Source organism: Neomonachus schauinslandi, chromosome 5, assembly GCF_002201575.2.
Source record: "Neomonachus schauinslandi chromosome 5, ASM220157v2, whole genome shotgun sequence".
NCBI classification, from domain to species: Eukaryota; Metazoa; Chordata; class Mammalia; order Carnivora; family Phocidae; genus Neomonachus; species Neomonachus schauinslandi.
Window position 1 is genome coordinate 169009138 of NC_058407.1, and position 15835 is coordinate 169024972.

A 15835-nucleotide genomic window follows, 5' to 3' on the forward strand; every position below is an offset into this window, starting at 1 on the left:
TTCAGTTCCGAGAAGGACAGCTTTGTGAAAATGAGTCTTGATTCAATTAAGTTTAATAGGCATTAATAGCATCTTTGATGCACAAGGCACTGTGTTAGGCACTCTGGGGGTATGGAGGGGAACAAAGCCACATCTTCCCTATGTGGGGAGAGATATGTAGAGAAAATTATGAACATGACATAACTATACACAACTGTGTTAAGGAGTGCTATGGACTGTGTCTGTATCCCCTTAAAATTCATACGTGGAAGCCCTACCCCCCAGTGTAATAGTATTTGGATGCAGGGACTTTGGGAAGTAGGAGTTAGATGATGGGGCACTGATCTGATGGGATTAGTGCCCTTATAAGAAAAGACACCAGAGAGCTTGCTTTTTTGTGACCCGCACCCCTCCCCCTCTGCCCTGTGTGTGTGTGTGTGTGTGTGTGTGTACAAAAAAGCAGTCTTATGAGCACACAGAAAGAAGTAGGCAGGTCTGCAAACCAAGAAGAGAGCCCTCACCAGAACATGATCTTGCTGGTACCCTGATCTTGGGCTTCCAGCCTCTAGAATGGTGAGAAAATAAATGTCTGTTGTTTAAGCCACACAGTGTTGGTGTTTTGTTATGGCAACCCACACTGACTAAGACAAGGAGTCACAGATGAGAGAGACTGTAAAGGGTTCTATCACAGAGGGGTTCCTGGAGGAGGTGAACTTGGAGCTTCAGGATGAGTCAGGTTCTAAAGAGGAAAGTGTAAAAAGGGCATTGCAGGTTGAAGAAGCAGCGGAGTGGGGAGGGTGGCACTTCATCAGTCCATGCAGTGAGGTCGTAGAGCTCCTGGAGCCTGGGGTGGAGAGGTAAGGGAGAGATGGAGTCAACTCTAGGGACCTTGAAGACACTGAGGAGCATGGATCTTGCTTTAATAAGAGGGTGAGGACATCAGTGTTTTTGAGCAGGTGAACGGCACAATTGGGAAGGAGCCAATGGCTGCACAGGAAGCAGTGATTGGCAGGAGGGCAGGCCACAGGGAGGTCAGGCATGAGGTTGACAAGGCAATGGGCTGGGTCAGAGGTGAAGCCATAAAGACCCACAGGTAGGGCAAGAGAAGCACCCAAGGGTAGTAGTAGTACGTGGAACCACATAACTGTGGGGGCGATGCAGGTGGCCAAAGGTGAGCTTGGAGGGGTGGTTCCCAAATTCCTTTTGCCTTTAAGCCCCAACAGACCCTCCTCTTCACACCTAGTGTTTCCACCCCCAGTCTTCTTTTGTGCATCTCCGTGCCTTTGGATTTCCCTGTTTCTGCAAAATAACACGGCCTTCGTTTCATCTTGCCCTCAGTCCAGCCCATGGCTCTTCTATGGTTGGAAGATGAGAGGAAGAAAAGAGAAGGAATACTAGGGAGAGAAATGTGAGGGAAGAAGCTGATGGAGCAGTAACTAACGTTCCTTCCTTCCTTCCGAGAAATTTCTATGTGCCAGGCTTTTTTCAAGCACTCTACATGTATTAACTCAGTTAATCCCAAGAGTGGCCCCACAGGAAGAGCATGTAACTGATGGTCAAGAACACAGGCTTGATGGCCAGACTCCCTGGTTTGTAACTCCAGCTTCACATCCACTGGCTACACCATCTCGGGCAAGTGACTGGATGTGTCTTTGCCTTGACTCCTTCATCTGTATAATGGGGATAATGATAGTTCCCACTTCATAGGGTTGTAAGGAATAAATGAGTTAAAATATACAATGGTGATTGGCACAAAGGGAGTGGTTCAGATAAGAGGTCCAGAGAGAAGTTACTTTCCCAAGTTCACTCAGGTAGTAAATAGCTGGCCAAGAATTGGACCCAGCCCAACTACGTGTCTAGTTACTGTATCCTGCCTCTCCACGAAGCAGATGTGAGGAGAGAGCAGGAAGGAGTTGAGGTGGATAACGTGGTTCTAGATTGGATGTGGGGTCTGCAGTTCTTTTAAATGGCCTCTCCATGACCATTGATGCTTTGGCCTGTCTGAAGCAGGAAGCAGGTTTGAAAAGGAAGACATCTAGATTCAGCCTGGGCTATAAAATGAATGTTTGTCTCCCCTCACCCCCAAATTCATAGGTTAAAACCTAATATCCAATGTGATGATGTTAGCAGGTGGGGAATCTTGGGAGGTGATTAGGTCGTGAGGATGGAGCCCTCCTGAATGGGATTAGTGCTCTTATAAAAGAGACCCCCAGAGAGCTCCCTCACCCCTTTTGCTCTGTCAGGACACCAACAAAGAGATAGCTGTCTGTGAACCAGGAACCAAATCTGTCAACACATTGATCTTGGACTTCCTGGCCTCCAGAATTGTGAGAAATAAATGTGTGTTGTTTATAAGCCACCTAGTTTATGGTATTCTGTTATGGCAGCCCAAATGGACTAAGCCCAGTTTTAAGAGCTGGGGATTTTGATGGCTTTCCAATGGGGAGGGGTGGCAAGGAGGGGATGGCCTCGAGCTGACCAGTGCTTGCAGATGCTCCAAGTGATCATGAGGGGGCAGCAGAGCCTAGGCTCTGTTTTCAGCTTAAGGTTTAAATGGGGTAGCCTGTGGGAGACACCTTCCAGAACAAAATAAATCCTGAGCTGCATGGCCGGAATTGTAATAAATCATCCTAAACGTGTTAAAAATGACAGCAATAAGGGGACTTTAGAAAGAACCTAGTCCTTAGCAAAAGACAAGTCTGAGTCCAAATTGTCAAATATGACTTTTCCCAGACTTAACCCAGGGAGTGGATGAGAAAGCTGGAAATAAAACCCAAGACTCTATCTCTGCAAATCTATGGAAAGAAACAAGCCCATTTCCAGAAGAAGAACTTGGTTCTCTCCCAGTTGGGAGTCCCAGTATCATGGGAGTATGTGTGAGTCTTGCTTTATGGCATCTTCAGTGGCCAGCAAGTGATGCTGGGGAAGATCAAGAATGGTACGCTTTCTGGCTGTAGATTTTCTTCTTTTCATCTTGAGGCCAAATTCATCAGACCCTACATCCTGAGGGAGAAGAGGTGAGAGAGCTTGGCAGGTGAGAAACAGGAACCAGTATAGGGTATCAGCTGAAGAAAGGACTGGGAACCATGAAAAATTTAATAAATTTGCTTTGTTTTTATTTATTAGAAATATATATTATACTGACTAATAAAAAATCAGAACCGATAGATAAATATTAGAACTTTAAAAATACTTATAATCCTATATACTCAAAGAAAATGCTGAATCTCTTAAAACATTTTTTTATGAAAATGAATTACAATAAATCTTACAAGAGGTTTTGTATAATGTAAAGTTCAGTCCTATGTTTAAGTGATCGCCACTGTTAATAGGTGATTCAGATGCTGTCCTTGGTGCTGAAACAAGGCAGGCAGGAGGAAGAACTTCCCTGTATGAACAGGAGCGCCTCGCCTGAGATCCTAACAAGCCCATCGGAGTTTCCATGGTTTTTCTATTTGAGAGTTTTCCAGCACTGTACTCTCTCCCCTCTTCCTCCTTGGTACAGGTTTTGTTTTTCATCTGGTTCCATGAATGCTCTCAATGGGGAAAAGTTCCATCAGGCTTAGACAAAGTAAGATCTCCTCACTCCCAGAGCCCACAGCTCCATGTAAAACTGCCTTAAATCGACGTCATCAACACCTGGGGCCTCTGAATTTTGATCTGGAAAGAGAGATAGAACCAGGTGAGGGCTAGGTTTATAAGGAACCTGGGATTTGGAAACATAAGAGTCTTGGGACTGGGAAAGTGCTCAGCTTAGAGTCTAGTACAAATCAACTGTCTCCCCCCACTTACCCCCAACTTAAGTAGCTTTCAAGGCATTCTAGCTAGGGAGTTTATCTTTGCCCCAAGGCTTTCCCTAGGGAGTAAGGTGCGTGAAGCCAATCATACTTCTTCGGAAGTGTGAATACTTTGAGAGCATTTCTTCTGCCCTGGAACATCCATCCAGTTGAAATAAAATTAAGGTGGCAATCAATGAGTGGTCACCTCTTGCCAAGTGACCATTCTTGGCCTCAATCATAGTGGGACCTCCTGACATTATATACCTCCTGAGGTGATGCAGTAGCATTATCCATGACATATGCTTAAGAAAAATGTCTAAGCTGGGTCTAACCAAGCCTCTAGACCTAACTGCCAGTTTATAGGAAGTACAGAGGATTGAGGGACAAGGTAAAGGACACCATGAGGAAATAATTAGATATATTTAAAATGTGGGGCATTCCTTAAGACAATCAACCTAGATTCTTAAAAAAACTAATATATTTAAAAGGTAGGAATCAGTTCTAGATTAAAAAGACCAATGTGACGCAACAAAAGTCAGTGAGTGAAATTTGTTCATATTTGAAAAAACTAGTAATAAGAGATGTTTTTTGGTTCATTGGAAAAATGGATATTGGATGATATTGTGGAATTATCATCAACTTACTGGGAATGCTAATGGTATTGGGGGTGTGTACTGAAGTGTTTTATCACTTTTATCATTTTATCAAATGTCATAATGTTTGCAACTGACTTCCAAATGGTCCAGCAAAATTTGTTGGGTATGTATATCATATATATACATACTATGCCATATAATGAAAATGTAGCAACATGTTAAACATTGTTGATCTAGGCGGGGTATTTAGTGCATTACTATTTTGACTTTTATGTGGGTTTGAAAATTAAAACAACTAAATAAACTAAATAAATTGGCCATCAAGGACATACTTAAAGTGGAAAGAAATCTCTGAACCTGGAGCCTCAGGTATCTAGAGAAGGTAGATTCCACCCTGCTGCTTAGCTCCTTCTCCTCCACCTGCTGCCACCCCAAGTTATTGTTCATTTCCCAGCAATGTAGACCTAGATGTCACCCGGACTAACAACCATAAACATGACTTTGCTTTCCTGAAGATCTTACCATGGTAGGAGAGGATATGGGGTCTTAGGGCAGGGGGAGGTGAGCACTTCATCCATGCCTTTCTTACCTGTGTTTCAGAATCTATTTGGTCCAGGGAGGGCTGGAAGTTACTATAAATGGAGTCCAAGTGGATGGAGTCATCTTGATCTGGAAGGGAAGAAAGCCCCATGGAAGCAGCTGGTTAGGAAGACAAGCTCCCATCTCTACCTATAATCCCACCCACTGCAGGGCTAGTATATCTCCTTTTTGTCCTTTTCCATGCTTTTGCCTTCTTCTTTGCTCTGCCTTTCATTCACAGAAAATAGCTAGATTTTTTTTTTAATTCCCTCTTTTAGCTGGAGTGTTTAATCCACTTATATTTGTTGTTGTTGTTATGGTAGATTATTTTATTTTTTTTTAAAAGATTTTATTTATTTATTCATGAGAGACAGAGAGAGAGAGAGAGACAGAGGGAGAGGGAGAGGGAGAAGCAGGCTCCCTGCAGGGAGCCCAATGCAGGATTTGATCCCAGGATCCTTGGATCATGACCTGAGCCGAAGGCAGAGGCTTAACCAACTGGGCCACCCAGGCACCCTATTTTCTACCATCTTATTTTGTGCTTCCTATTTGTCATCTTTTCCTTATCATCTGTTCCCCCTTTCTTGCTTTTTTGTGGATTGACTAAAATGGTTTCCTCGTTCCATTCTTCCCTTCTCTGGAATGTAAAGACTCAATTTGTAGAAATTTTAACACATACATTTAACCTGACAAAATCTGCAGTTAATCACTTGACTGAGCTATAAATCACCTATCAGTGAGCTCACCTACTCCTAAGTGCCTATCCGGGTCTACATAGGCAGGTTTGTGTTCTGGAGACATCTAGACCATCAAGTAACTCGTGCCCCGCAGTGGTCTAGTTATACTGTGCCCATGCTTAAACCTCATCCAGGGCCTTGCAGGAGCCAGAGGTGGAAATAGGGGTACAAATGTGGAACTCAATATTTTAGAGATGAAAATACTATTCTCTTTGCTCTTTTAAGTCCTCCCATGTGGAGGACTCCATGCCTCCATGCCTCCCATGCCTCCATGCCTCCCATGTGTGTCTCCACACTTTGAGACATTTTGAGTGCACTGAGGACTTCCAATACCTTCATGGATGTCAAAGCCAATGTTTCGGAAAGTTCCAGGGGTTGGTCCTCCATCTTCTTCATGCCACTTATACAACTGAGACACTCTAGACTTTTGCCTATTGACAGAAACACCAGAGAGATTCCATGATGAGCAGGGAACCAGGATTTGGGGACTGGTTATGTCCCTCCTTTCCGCTCCCCCACTGTCCACCCTGAGGATGAATGATTGAGGGCAGAGGGATCAGAAAAGGAGGAAGAGGAGCTGGAGGCAAATGGGAGAGGTAGCAGCAGTGACTCACCTTTTCAACTTCCTATTGGAACGGAGCATGAACATCAAGAGAACAACAAGGATGACTAGCACTATGGCACCAGCTGCCCCCACAAGCCCATACACCAGGCTCTTCTTGGTGCTGAACTCACAGGTTTCACCACTGTACCAGACAGTGTCCGTGGTCAGGCAGCTGAGAGGGACAGAGGGGGCAGATGGAGAGAGGGAGCATTCTGAGTCAGGGGCAGCCAACACCCACAATCTCCCTGCCTCAGATCCAGCCCTGACCCCATGGGTGCTTAATGAGGAGAGGGTGAGGATGACATTGCTGGGGTGCAGAATGAGGAGCCCTGAGGGGATGGACAGAGGTAAAGTCCAGCTTCCACGGCATGGGCCTAAGAGAGGCCCAGTACTAAGCCCAATAGTTTTAGGTTTTGCAGCCCAGGATCTAGAGCAGTTGGCCCACCTCTGGTGCTGCCCCGGGCTGTACCCAGGAACTTGAGACCCCAACAACAACCTTTTTATCCACATACTAACCATCACGTTCTCAGCCTCTCCTTTTCTATCAGGAAAAGCAAATCCCCATCCCCGATTCCCAGCATACACTCTGCCTCTGAAGCTCCCTCCCCTCCCTAGAGACACTCTTTCTAAGCCCTGTTCCTCTCCTCCCCACTCCAGCCTGCAAAATCCTCGCTCAGAAAACCTTCCCAGAACCAGAACATCTGCTCAGGCCTTTGCATATGTGTGACTCCTTCCCCCTGGTCTCTCTTTGGTTTCGTTTCAGTAGGCAAAGCCTGGGACTCGAGCTTTTACAGGCTTTCCACCCTCCCCGTGTGGGTGGGTCACCTTCTCATTTCACCAGTATGGTCTCCCCCTGGAAGCAAGGCTTTATCCTCCCCATCTGGGAGTTTTCTGAAGCTGGGGTTTTCCTTCTGCTTCTTCAGAGCTTGGCACAGTCCTTAGTCTCAACTGCACAAACCCCGGGGAAGGGAGGAGAGCTATTGAGGCCCGTTCTGGACCTGGCCTCGGGGCTCTGGCTACACCGGTCCTTTGTGGCTGGCTGTATTCAAGAGAGGCCAGGACCCACTCCGTGACTTGGCCTTTAGGCAGGGTCTTGAAGGGTGGGGAGGAAGGACAGAGCCAGGCTGGAGAGGGACACTCACTAGCACCGAGGGCCACTGCGGTCTAGCTGGCACTTCCCGAAGTTGCAGTCCAGGGAGCTGTTGAAGCCTGGCATACAGCGGTTGATGCAGTTTGGCTTCTTTTCCTTGTACTCCACGAAGAAGTAGGCAGCATAATCATTCCCAACCCTCTCCCGGCATTCCTCTGTGGGGAATGGAGGAGTTGCAGTGACCAGGCAACCAGGCACACAGTCTGCCTCCCCCGCCATCCCAAGAGCCCCCCCCGCAAGTCACCTACTTTCAGGGTCGTATTCAGTAACTGTGAAGCTCTGCATCTTGGTGGCAGTCGTGTTATAACACAGTACAGCTGTGAATGGAGACACATAGAGCCCCTTAAACAGATTGCTTTAGTAGGGTTGGGGGAGTGGGGAGAGGGGCTGTGATGAGGGGTGGTGGGAAACCCATCCCTGCAGATGGGGAATGCCAGCCTCAGGCCTAGCTCTCCAGCATAATGACCCTCCAAGTGCCCTGTGCCCTCCCATGTCTTCTCCCACATGCACCTTTGCCAAGAGTCCCACACTATTCATTACATTCAGAAGAATCTTCTCTGCATAACAAGCCATGCTTATTCTCACTTTCCCCGTAGACGGGTGCCCCACAAGATGTAGCCTGCATGTACACCTGCCTTCCCCCCTCCCCCACCCCAAGGATGACAAAGCTTAAAGATTCCTTGAGGACCCCTTCAAGCCCCTCCCAGAAGCCCAGGAATTTACTTGTGCAGGTATTATTTCTGCTTATTTGCTCCTTGGTTACATTCTGGATTTTTTCCACCACCTCCTGGGTGACCTTAGTGAAAACTTCCTTGTATTCTGGGGTGTAGTTGGTCTTCAGGAGGACTTCATGTTCTACCACAATACTGCCAGCACTGAGGAGAGAAAAAGATATCCGTGAGCATCCTCCCAGGTCATAATAGGTGCTCACTTCTCCAACCCCTTTTCCCAGGCAGGATATGCCCTCTTTGCACCCATGGGAAGGCAGAGCTGGGGTAAGATGGTTGAAGTGATGACCCGGTGTCCCCTGGGGGAAGGCTTATTCCAGGCACAGTGCTAGTCACTTCCCCACAGGACTCACACCATGACTTGCGCCTCTGACAACTGTCTCAAAGGTTAGGTTCTAGGCAGCTCTATGTGGAAGTCTCGGAAGGCTCAAGGGCAAAGATGGACAGAGGGATGGGACCATGGAAGATCATCCTCAAGGTGTCATCAGATGCATTCCAGCAGGAGACTGGGCAGCTGCCGGCAAGGTGTCCTCAAGAGGTAGGAGGACACCAGAGACTCTTACAGGATTCATGAATTGCTAGGTGGAGGGCTGCAGAAGGTCTGTGAGCCTCTTAAGAGCATGCACAGATTTGAAGCTCATATGTGCATATTTTCTACTCACATACACTTGTGTCAATTCTAAAATGAATCTCTGACACCTAAAAGGTTAAAATTCTAGCCGACAGTCTCTTCCTACTCTGTGCTTAGGAGCTAGGAAAAGCCAGGGGCAAGGCCACCAAGAAAGCGTGGCTTCAGGCATGCTAACAGCTTCCATTTGTTTCCTTTTCTCTCCCCTAGCTCCAAATCCCCAAAGCAGTACATCTTCTGTGTATGCAAAACAGGATCAGAAATACCTGGATGTCAAAGAGCTCTTATTCTAGAATGCAAGTTACTTCTCTCCCATGTGGGTGTAGGGATTATTTACACCCCAGGAATGAGCTTCCTGGGTTTAAAAATACAGCAACAAGTCCAGACTTCCCATGCTCACAATTCAGGATTCCTAAGTAATGGAAGCCCAAAGCACTCTTTTTCCCTTGCTTTCTCCTTACCACTATATTCAGAGGCTTAAACATAAATAGAAGATTGGAAGGGTGTGGTGATACTCCTGAACAACATAAAGAATAGAATAATAGAGTTAAATGAGATAATAATTATACTCATAGTATATAACATATAGAATAGTGGAATTCAAATAACCTGTAGAATAACGAGTTAGAGGGGACCAGAAGATCTTGTAGCTCAAGGCCATCTTTCACAATAAGGACATGTTCTGGCATCTCCCAGAGTCCATCACTGCCCTCAGTCCCCGTTTTGAAAGCTCCCATGGAGGAAGACGGCTTTATCAAGGCCCGCAGGTGTAGTGGGAGTTATGAGGTACAGGAGGAAATCCCGACACTGGCCCTGAGTAGCCGGCTGATCTTGGACCAGCAGTTGGCCCCATGGGGCCTCAGTTCCCTCTTCTGTAACATGAGGATAGATGGTTCCTAGGATTCTTCCTTCCATACTTCCGAGGTGAATGATTCTCACTTCCTATCTGCCCACTCCCAGACCTCTCTGGAGCCCTCAGAGCCCAGCTGTCTCCTCTTATCCGGCCAAAGGTGGTAACATAGAAAACCCAGCAGGAATGTAAAAATACCTGATCCACAGGGCCTGTCCTCCCTCTCTTGCCTGAGAGATAGAGGGAGACATGTAGAGAAGAAGGATGACGTCTGCACCTACAGACTGCCCCATCATCCCCAGGGGCAAAAGAGAGCTCTATGGGGTCAGCACATGCCAAACCCAGAGAGGAAGTTTTAGGACCAGAAAGAAAAATGGTTTTCTCTTCCAGGGGAGCTGAGCTGCTGAAGAGCAGACACGGGGCACATGCTGTGCTCACAGACCACAGGGAGGGGGCGTGGCAAGCCCATATGGTCCCACCTGAGGTGGCCTCTCTTGTTTGAGAGAGAAGGTTTGGGTTCAACACAATTGAGAGAGGAAGAAAAACAGAGGCTGACGGACACATTTCCCCTCCCTGTGATTTTTGTGCAACTTCCTTCCTACTGGTTCTAAGTTCCTCTTGAAAATTATCATGATTCTGTAAACCATGGGAATGATAGCTCCCTCATGATCTGGGGGAGGCTGGGCAACTCCTGTGAACCTCATTGGCCAGCACCATTCTCAGGATTTCAAAAAGTCGAGGTTGATAACGGGGCTGAGATTCTGTGGGGACAGAATCCTGTGAGAGGTGAGTGAGAGTGAATACCGGCCACCTGTGGACTTGGACACTTTTCCCTGGGGTTTCCTCCCAAGTTCAGTTATTGGGCTTCATCTCTGAAGACAAGTGGGGTGTCCATCACACAAACTGTAACCTGCAAGTGTTCTCGTGTGTCAGTGTCTCCAGCATAAGAGGACTTCTGTGTGAGTCTTGGCTCTCCCACTCTGTAAATGACCCCTCAGGCAACTCAATGCCTACCTCTAGGTATCTGTTTGTTCAACTGTGCGATGGGAACAGTCCTGCTGGCCTCACTCACAGGGTGATTAGGAGCTTCAAAATTCGAAAATATATGTGAAACCATAGTTTTGGAGGGTGTTATGGGCTGAACTGTGTTCCCCCAAAATTCATGTGTTGAGGCCCTAACCCCCAGTACCTCAGTCTTAATCCAATCTGAGTGGTGTCCTTATAAGAAGAAATTTGGGGGGCTCCTTGCTGGCTCAGTTGGAAAAGCATGTGACTCTTGATCTCAGGGTCATGAGTTCGAGCCCCATGTTGAGTGTAGAGATTGTTAAAAAAATAAATTAATAAGAACTTTAAAAAAAAATAAAAGAGGAAATTCAGTCACACAAAGACACACCAAGGATATGCTTGAATAGAGGGAAACTGTGTAAGGACCCAGCAAGAAGGCAGTTGTCTACAAGCCAAAGAGAGACTCAGAAGAAACCCAACCCACTGAATGCCTTGATCTTGGACTGCCAGCCTCCAGAACCATGAGAAATAAATTTCTGTTGCTTGAGCCACCCGGTCTGGAGTATTTTGTTATGAGAGCCTTAGCCAACTAATATAGAGGCAGAGTTACAGTTGTCTTTATAATTACGACTATTGCTTCCACTCCAAAGACTTTCTTCCCAGGGGCCACAGATACTTACGACAGCCTTGTGATGTTGACCCCGTGATACTCAGGGATTCCGAGATAAACTATGTTCATCTGAAAGGCAAGGAGGTCACAGTGTCATCACACAGGCCCCAACTTGGAGCCTGCCGGGTCTTTCCATAGGAACTCAGGAAGGCCAAGGGTGGACCTGCTGTGTCCCCCATTCCCTGTCAGGAGTCCACACTGTCCCAATGGAGTGGTCCCTCCTCAGAGACCAGCGCCGCCCGTGGGGCCCCCATTCCCCTTTCATGAAACCTTGCTTTGTCTCTCCACAAGCTCTCTGGCAAACCCTGAGGAAAGGAATGAGCTGAGAAACTCACAAGCCTCTAACAAGAGAACAGCCCTCAGCTGCTTTCTTCACCTCTAGAGACTCCTCCCTAGGGAAAGCAGAGTGGCCCAGGGGACTTGCATTCCCAGGCTCACCTCTTTTGTGAATACGTCACTGAAGTTCTTGAATTGTACAGAATTCCGGTCTTCTAGCTCTTTGGTGTACTCCCTACTGGTCACTGTCACGGTCATTTCCATCTGGGCGGAGACAGTCTCCGGCGGAGGCTCTGAGGGGGTCAGACAGGAGCACCACTTACTGAGGACAGAGCCAACCTCCCGCCCCGAGTTCCTTCCCAAGGAGACCCACAACTCCAACAATTCTTCCCTGGACAGGGGAGTGGCCTGGGCCCACCACCTATGACCCCCACTCAGGTCTCACCAGAGTGCCCCTGGAGGGTGGGGAGTACACCACACTCCTCATGGCTTTGGCATTGAGCCCAGGGGATCGCGGGTCCTACATTCTTTATGAGAATTCCACACACTTTTTGTATTCTCCTCCATCACACACTCATTTATCTTAAGTGTATTTTATGGTAAAATTCTGTGTCAAATTTGTGTTTTGTTCCAAACCATACCTTCTTGCTTTATTCATTTTTTAATGTTTCAACTTTCTTACCATTGAGTAATATGGTTGCCCCCAGAAGAGGCCATATTCCTGTACACACGGAGGGGCAGGAATGGAGGCCCAGTGTTGGGGAGAGCAGAGCCCTGTGGTCTTACTCACCTATCTCAATGCTGGGGACCACTTCCTCACACCTCGGCCCATGGAAGAGGCTAGTGCACACACACTTGATCCCATCCCAGTAGCCGTCATTCTTGCAGACCATGACCCTGTTCTCGCAATGGTCTCCTTGGTAGCCGCTGGGGCAAACACAGACCTGCCCGTTCCATGTCCCTCCATTTAAGCAGGTCCCTGAAATGGACAAGGCCCTGCTTTACCCACACATATTTGCACAACACTTTACAACTTGCACCACATTTTCATAGGCACTGTCTAATTTAATACTCTCACGAGACCCTGGGGTGAGCAGGACAGTTAGTGTCATCCCCACTTTACAGATGGGACAAGTGAGGTGGAGAGAGGCTAAGAGACCTGCCCAAGGTCCATGTGGAGGCCAGACTTGACCTGGTCTTGGAGTATTCCCGTACGATTTACTTTAAAGATTTTTTTTTGAGAGAGAGAGAGAATGAGAGAGAGAGAGAGAGCATGAGGGGGGCAGGGTCAGAGGGAGAAGCAGACTCCTCACTGAGCAAGGAGCCCGATGCAGGACTCGATCCTGGGACTCCAGGATCATGACCTGAGCCGAAGGCAGTCGCCTAACCAACTGAGCCACCCAGGCGCCCCGTACGATTTACTTTAGCCCTGAAAAGAAAGGAACGGGAAACCTAGTGTTGTCAGTAGTGAGGGACCACACAGTCAAGGCTGAGGAAGAGAAAAGAGGAAACAGAAACTAGGAATATCCAGAGGAACTTGACCAATCTAGATTCCAGCAAGCCTGAGAATGAGTATGTCATTGTCTCTCCAAAACCTGCTTCAGAAGAGCTCATACTGGAAACTGTTGCCATTGTGACTATTCGTGATTCCTCTTTATGTTCTGGGATGTGGAGTTTGAGGGAGGAGTGTAACTTCCCACAACCTGCCTGGAAAAGTGATAGCTCTGTTCCCTTTGGGTTTTCTTTCTTTCTTTTTTTTTTTCTTTTTAAGATTTCATTTATTTTATTTATTTATTTGACAGAGAGAGAGCACAAGCAGGAGGAGCAGCAGGCAGAGAGAGAAGCAGGCGCCCCACTGAGCAGAAAGCCTGATGTGGGGCTCAATCCCAGGACCCCGGGATCATGACCTGAGCCTAAGGCAGATGCTTAACCAACTGAGGCACCCAGGCGCCCCCTTTTTAAAGATTTTATTTATTTGCCAGAGAGAGACAGCACAAGCAGGGGGAGCAGCAGGCAGAGGGAGAAGCAGGTTCACCGCTGAGCAAGGAGCCTGACGCAGGACTTGATACCAGGACTCTGGGATCACGACCTGAGCTGAAGGCAGATGCTTAACGACTGAGCTACCCAGGTGTCCCTCCCTTTGGCTTTTCTTGAAAAGAGCTGTACCTGCACAGACTAGTATTCCAGGTGTGTTTTGTCTAAGGAGGCACATGAGATATGCACATACTCTAGGAAGACCTGCCCCACCTCTGCCTCCTGGTCTACCCCTCTCCTACCAGATTCAGAGTGTGTGGACCACACCCATGGCCATCACATCATACAGCTTCTGGTTACAGGCCTTTGGTCCAAGACATTCAGGAAGAATGAAAGAGCTGACTCAAGAGTGGTGTCCTGGGCACAATAAAGATCCATGAATCCAAATCAGCCTCTCTCTCACTCTCTCTGTTGTGTGTTACTGAAGATGTCCAGACCTGATCTAAGTGCTGAGCACAAGCTTGTGCACAGCAGCAAAAGCAACTACTGGTGTGTGTGACTTGTTGCCCAAGGGTCTACAGGGAAAGCCAACCTACAGGGAATAAGAGGAAGATGAAGGGAGACCATCTGCCTTCAGACAGGTGGTCAACACCAGCTGAAGGCCTGGTGGTCATGCATTCACTACAAGACACCTGTGGGACTTCCTAGGGACACAAGGGCCAGACCTCCCCTCTGAAGATGCTCAGTACCTCCATCTGAGAACCAAAGAGCTCAACAAGACAAACAATGCCACATTGGAGAGAAACTAAAGAACAAAGCCACATAAAATAAAGGCCAGGGAAAGAACTTGCCAGAGAAAGAATTCACAGAGTGGTGAGAAAATCCAGTAGCCAAATGCTGAAGAACTTCCCTTCATCTTAAATTCAAGACAGGCTTGGGCAGTGCCCCAGGGAGACACAGATCATATGTCTCTGGGCATATCTATGGTACAACTAAACCAGTAAAGTCTTCAAGTATTTTAAGTAGTGTGTTTTTCTTAATGTATGGCAAATATCCTCTCTCGCTCTGATAATAAATCTCAAAAGTATAAGAGTATATTGTAGGGGCGCCTGGGTGGCTCAGTCGTTAAGCGTCTGCCTTCGGCTCAGGTCATGATCCCAAGGTCCTGGAATCGAGCCCCACATCGGGCTCCCTGCTCTGTGGGAAGCTTGCTTCTCCCTCTCCTACCCCGCCCCCCCCCCGCTTGTCTTCCCTCTCTTGCTGTGTCTTTCTCTGTCAAATAAATAAAATCTTTTAAAAAAGAGTATATTGTATAATATATATTGTATATTACATATTACATAAGGACAGTATGTTATAACGGTAGGTATGGAGTGGGGCATGTCTCATCTTACCCAGAGGAAAGAGAGCTGAGTGAGCTCTAAACACAGAGAAAAGACAGGGAGGCATAAGGATACAGAAACATTCAAGGGCATAGAGGCAGAGCTCAGAGCTGATAAAAGTGAACCTTCTTGGCTTCTATAGTAGATGAGCAGAAAATAAGAAAAAACAAAATGATTGAATGGTAGCAGAGAGATAGTTGCCAATGGCATATGTGAGTACTCTTGGCAACACACTCTTACAAAAACAAACAAACAACAACAACAAAAAACCTTAGCACTTAAGAATGAGCAAAATCAACAAGAAAAACCACTAAAAAGACATGAAATCCAAATGAAAGATATGAAGCTCATGAAACTATAGGATATAAAACAGAGTCTCACAGAGTACAAAAGGAAGAAATGGAGTGTGCAGACACTTTGCTGGGGATTGAAGGGGTCCACGCAAAGAGAGGTAAAGTGTGTTTTATGATAGAGTGGACTTAGCTCTAGAAACAGCGGGCAGGACGGGGAGGTCAGAGACAGGGTGACAGCACTGATGACATTTGATCTCATGGGAAACAAGAAAGAGAAAAAGAAGAGTATTAAGGGTAAAAAGTTAAGAATCACATGGAAATAGAGTGAAAACATACTTAAGGTGCATAAGGCAAAATCAAGAAATTTCTTACGTGGTGTGGTTGCAGGAGGAGTAGAGGTTGGGGTCGGGGAGCTTCTTATTGTAACAGTGGTCGAGCTAGTGGAGAAAACGGGGACTGTGGTGGATGTACTACTGGTGGGACTGCTGGCGGTGGAAGTTGGACTGGTAGAGGGTCGTGTCGAAGAATGCCCCGTGGTGCTCCTTGCGGTGGAGGTTTGAGTGGAAGTAGTTCCTGTGGAAGACTGTCCCGTGGTGCTGCTAGTC

General features: G+C 47.1%; 1 protein-coding gene across 1 annotated transcript; it reads right to left on the bottom strand.

Annotated features, from left to right (window-relative positions):
* Positions 1 to 3597: 3597 nt before the first annotated feature.
* Positions 3598 to 12474, bottom strand: LOC110572014 (mucin-17-like). The gene is made up of 10 exons (XM_021680269.1): positions 12372 to 12474; positions 11744 to 11874; positions 11316 to 11374; positions 8148 to 8299; positions 7673 to 7741; positions 7417 to 7579; positions 6285 to 6446; positions 6004 to 6101; positions 4944 to 5023; positions 3598 to 3639 (listed from the first exon to the last, which is right to left on the bottom strand). The coding sequence occupies exons 1-10, from the start codon at positions 12472 to 12474 to the stop codon at positions 3598 to 3600; spliced, it is 1059 nt and encodes a 352-aa protein (XP_021535944.1).
* Between the last annotated feature and the right edge of the window lie 3361 nt (positions 12475 to 15835).

Excerpts from the sequence above, each read along its gene's own strand:
- LOC110572014 (XM_021680269.1), bottom strand. The coding sequence starts at position 12,474 with ATGGTCTGCAAGAATGACGGCTACTGGGATGGGATCAAGTGTGTGTGC. Across the intron at positions 11,375-11,743 it reads GTGACGTATTCACAAAAGAG|ATGAACATAGTTTATCTCGG; the intron begins GTGAGCCTGGGA and ends CTTGCCTTTCAG. Across the intron at positions 6,102-6,284 it reads TCCAATAGGAAGTTGAAAAG|GCAAAAGTCTAGAGTGTCTC; the intron begins GTGAGTCACTGC and ends TTCTGTCAATAG.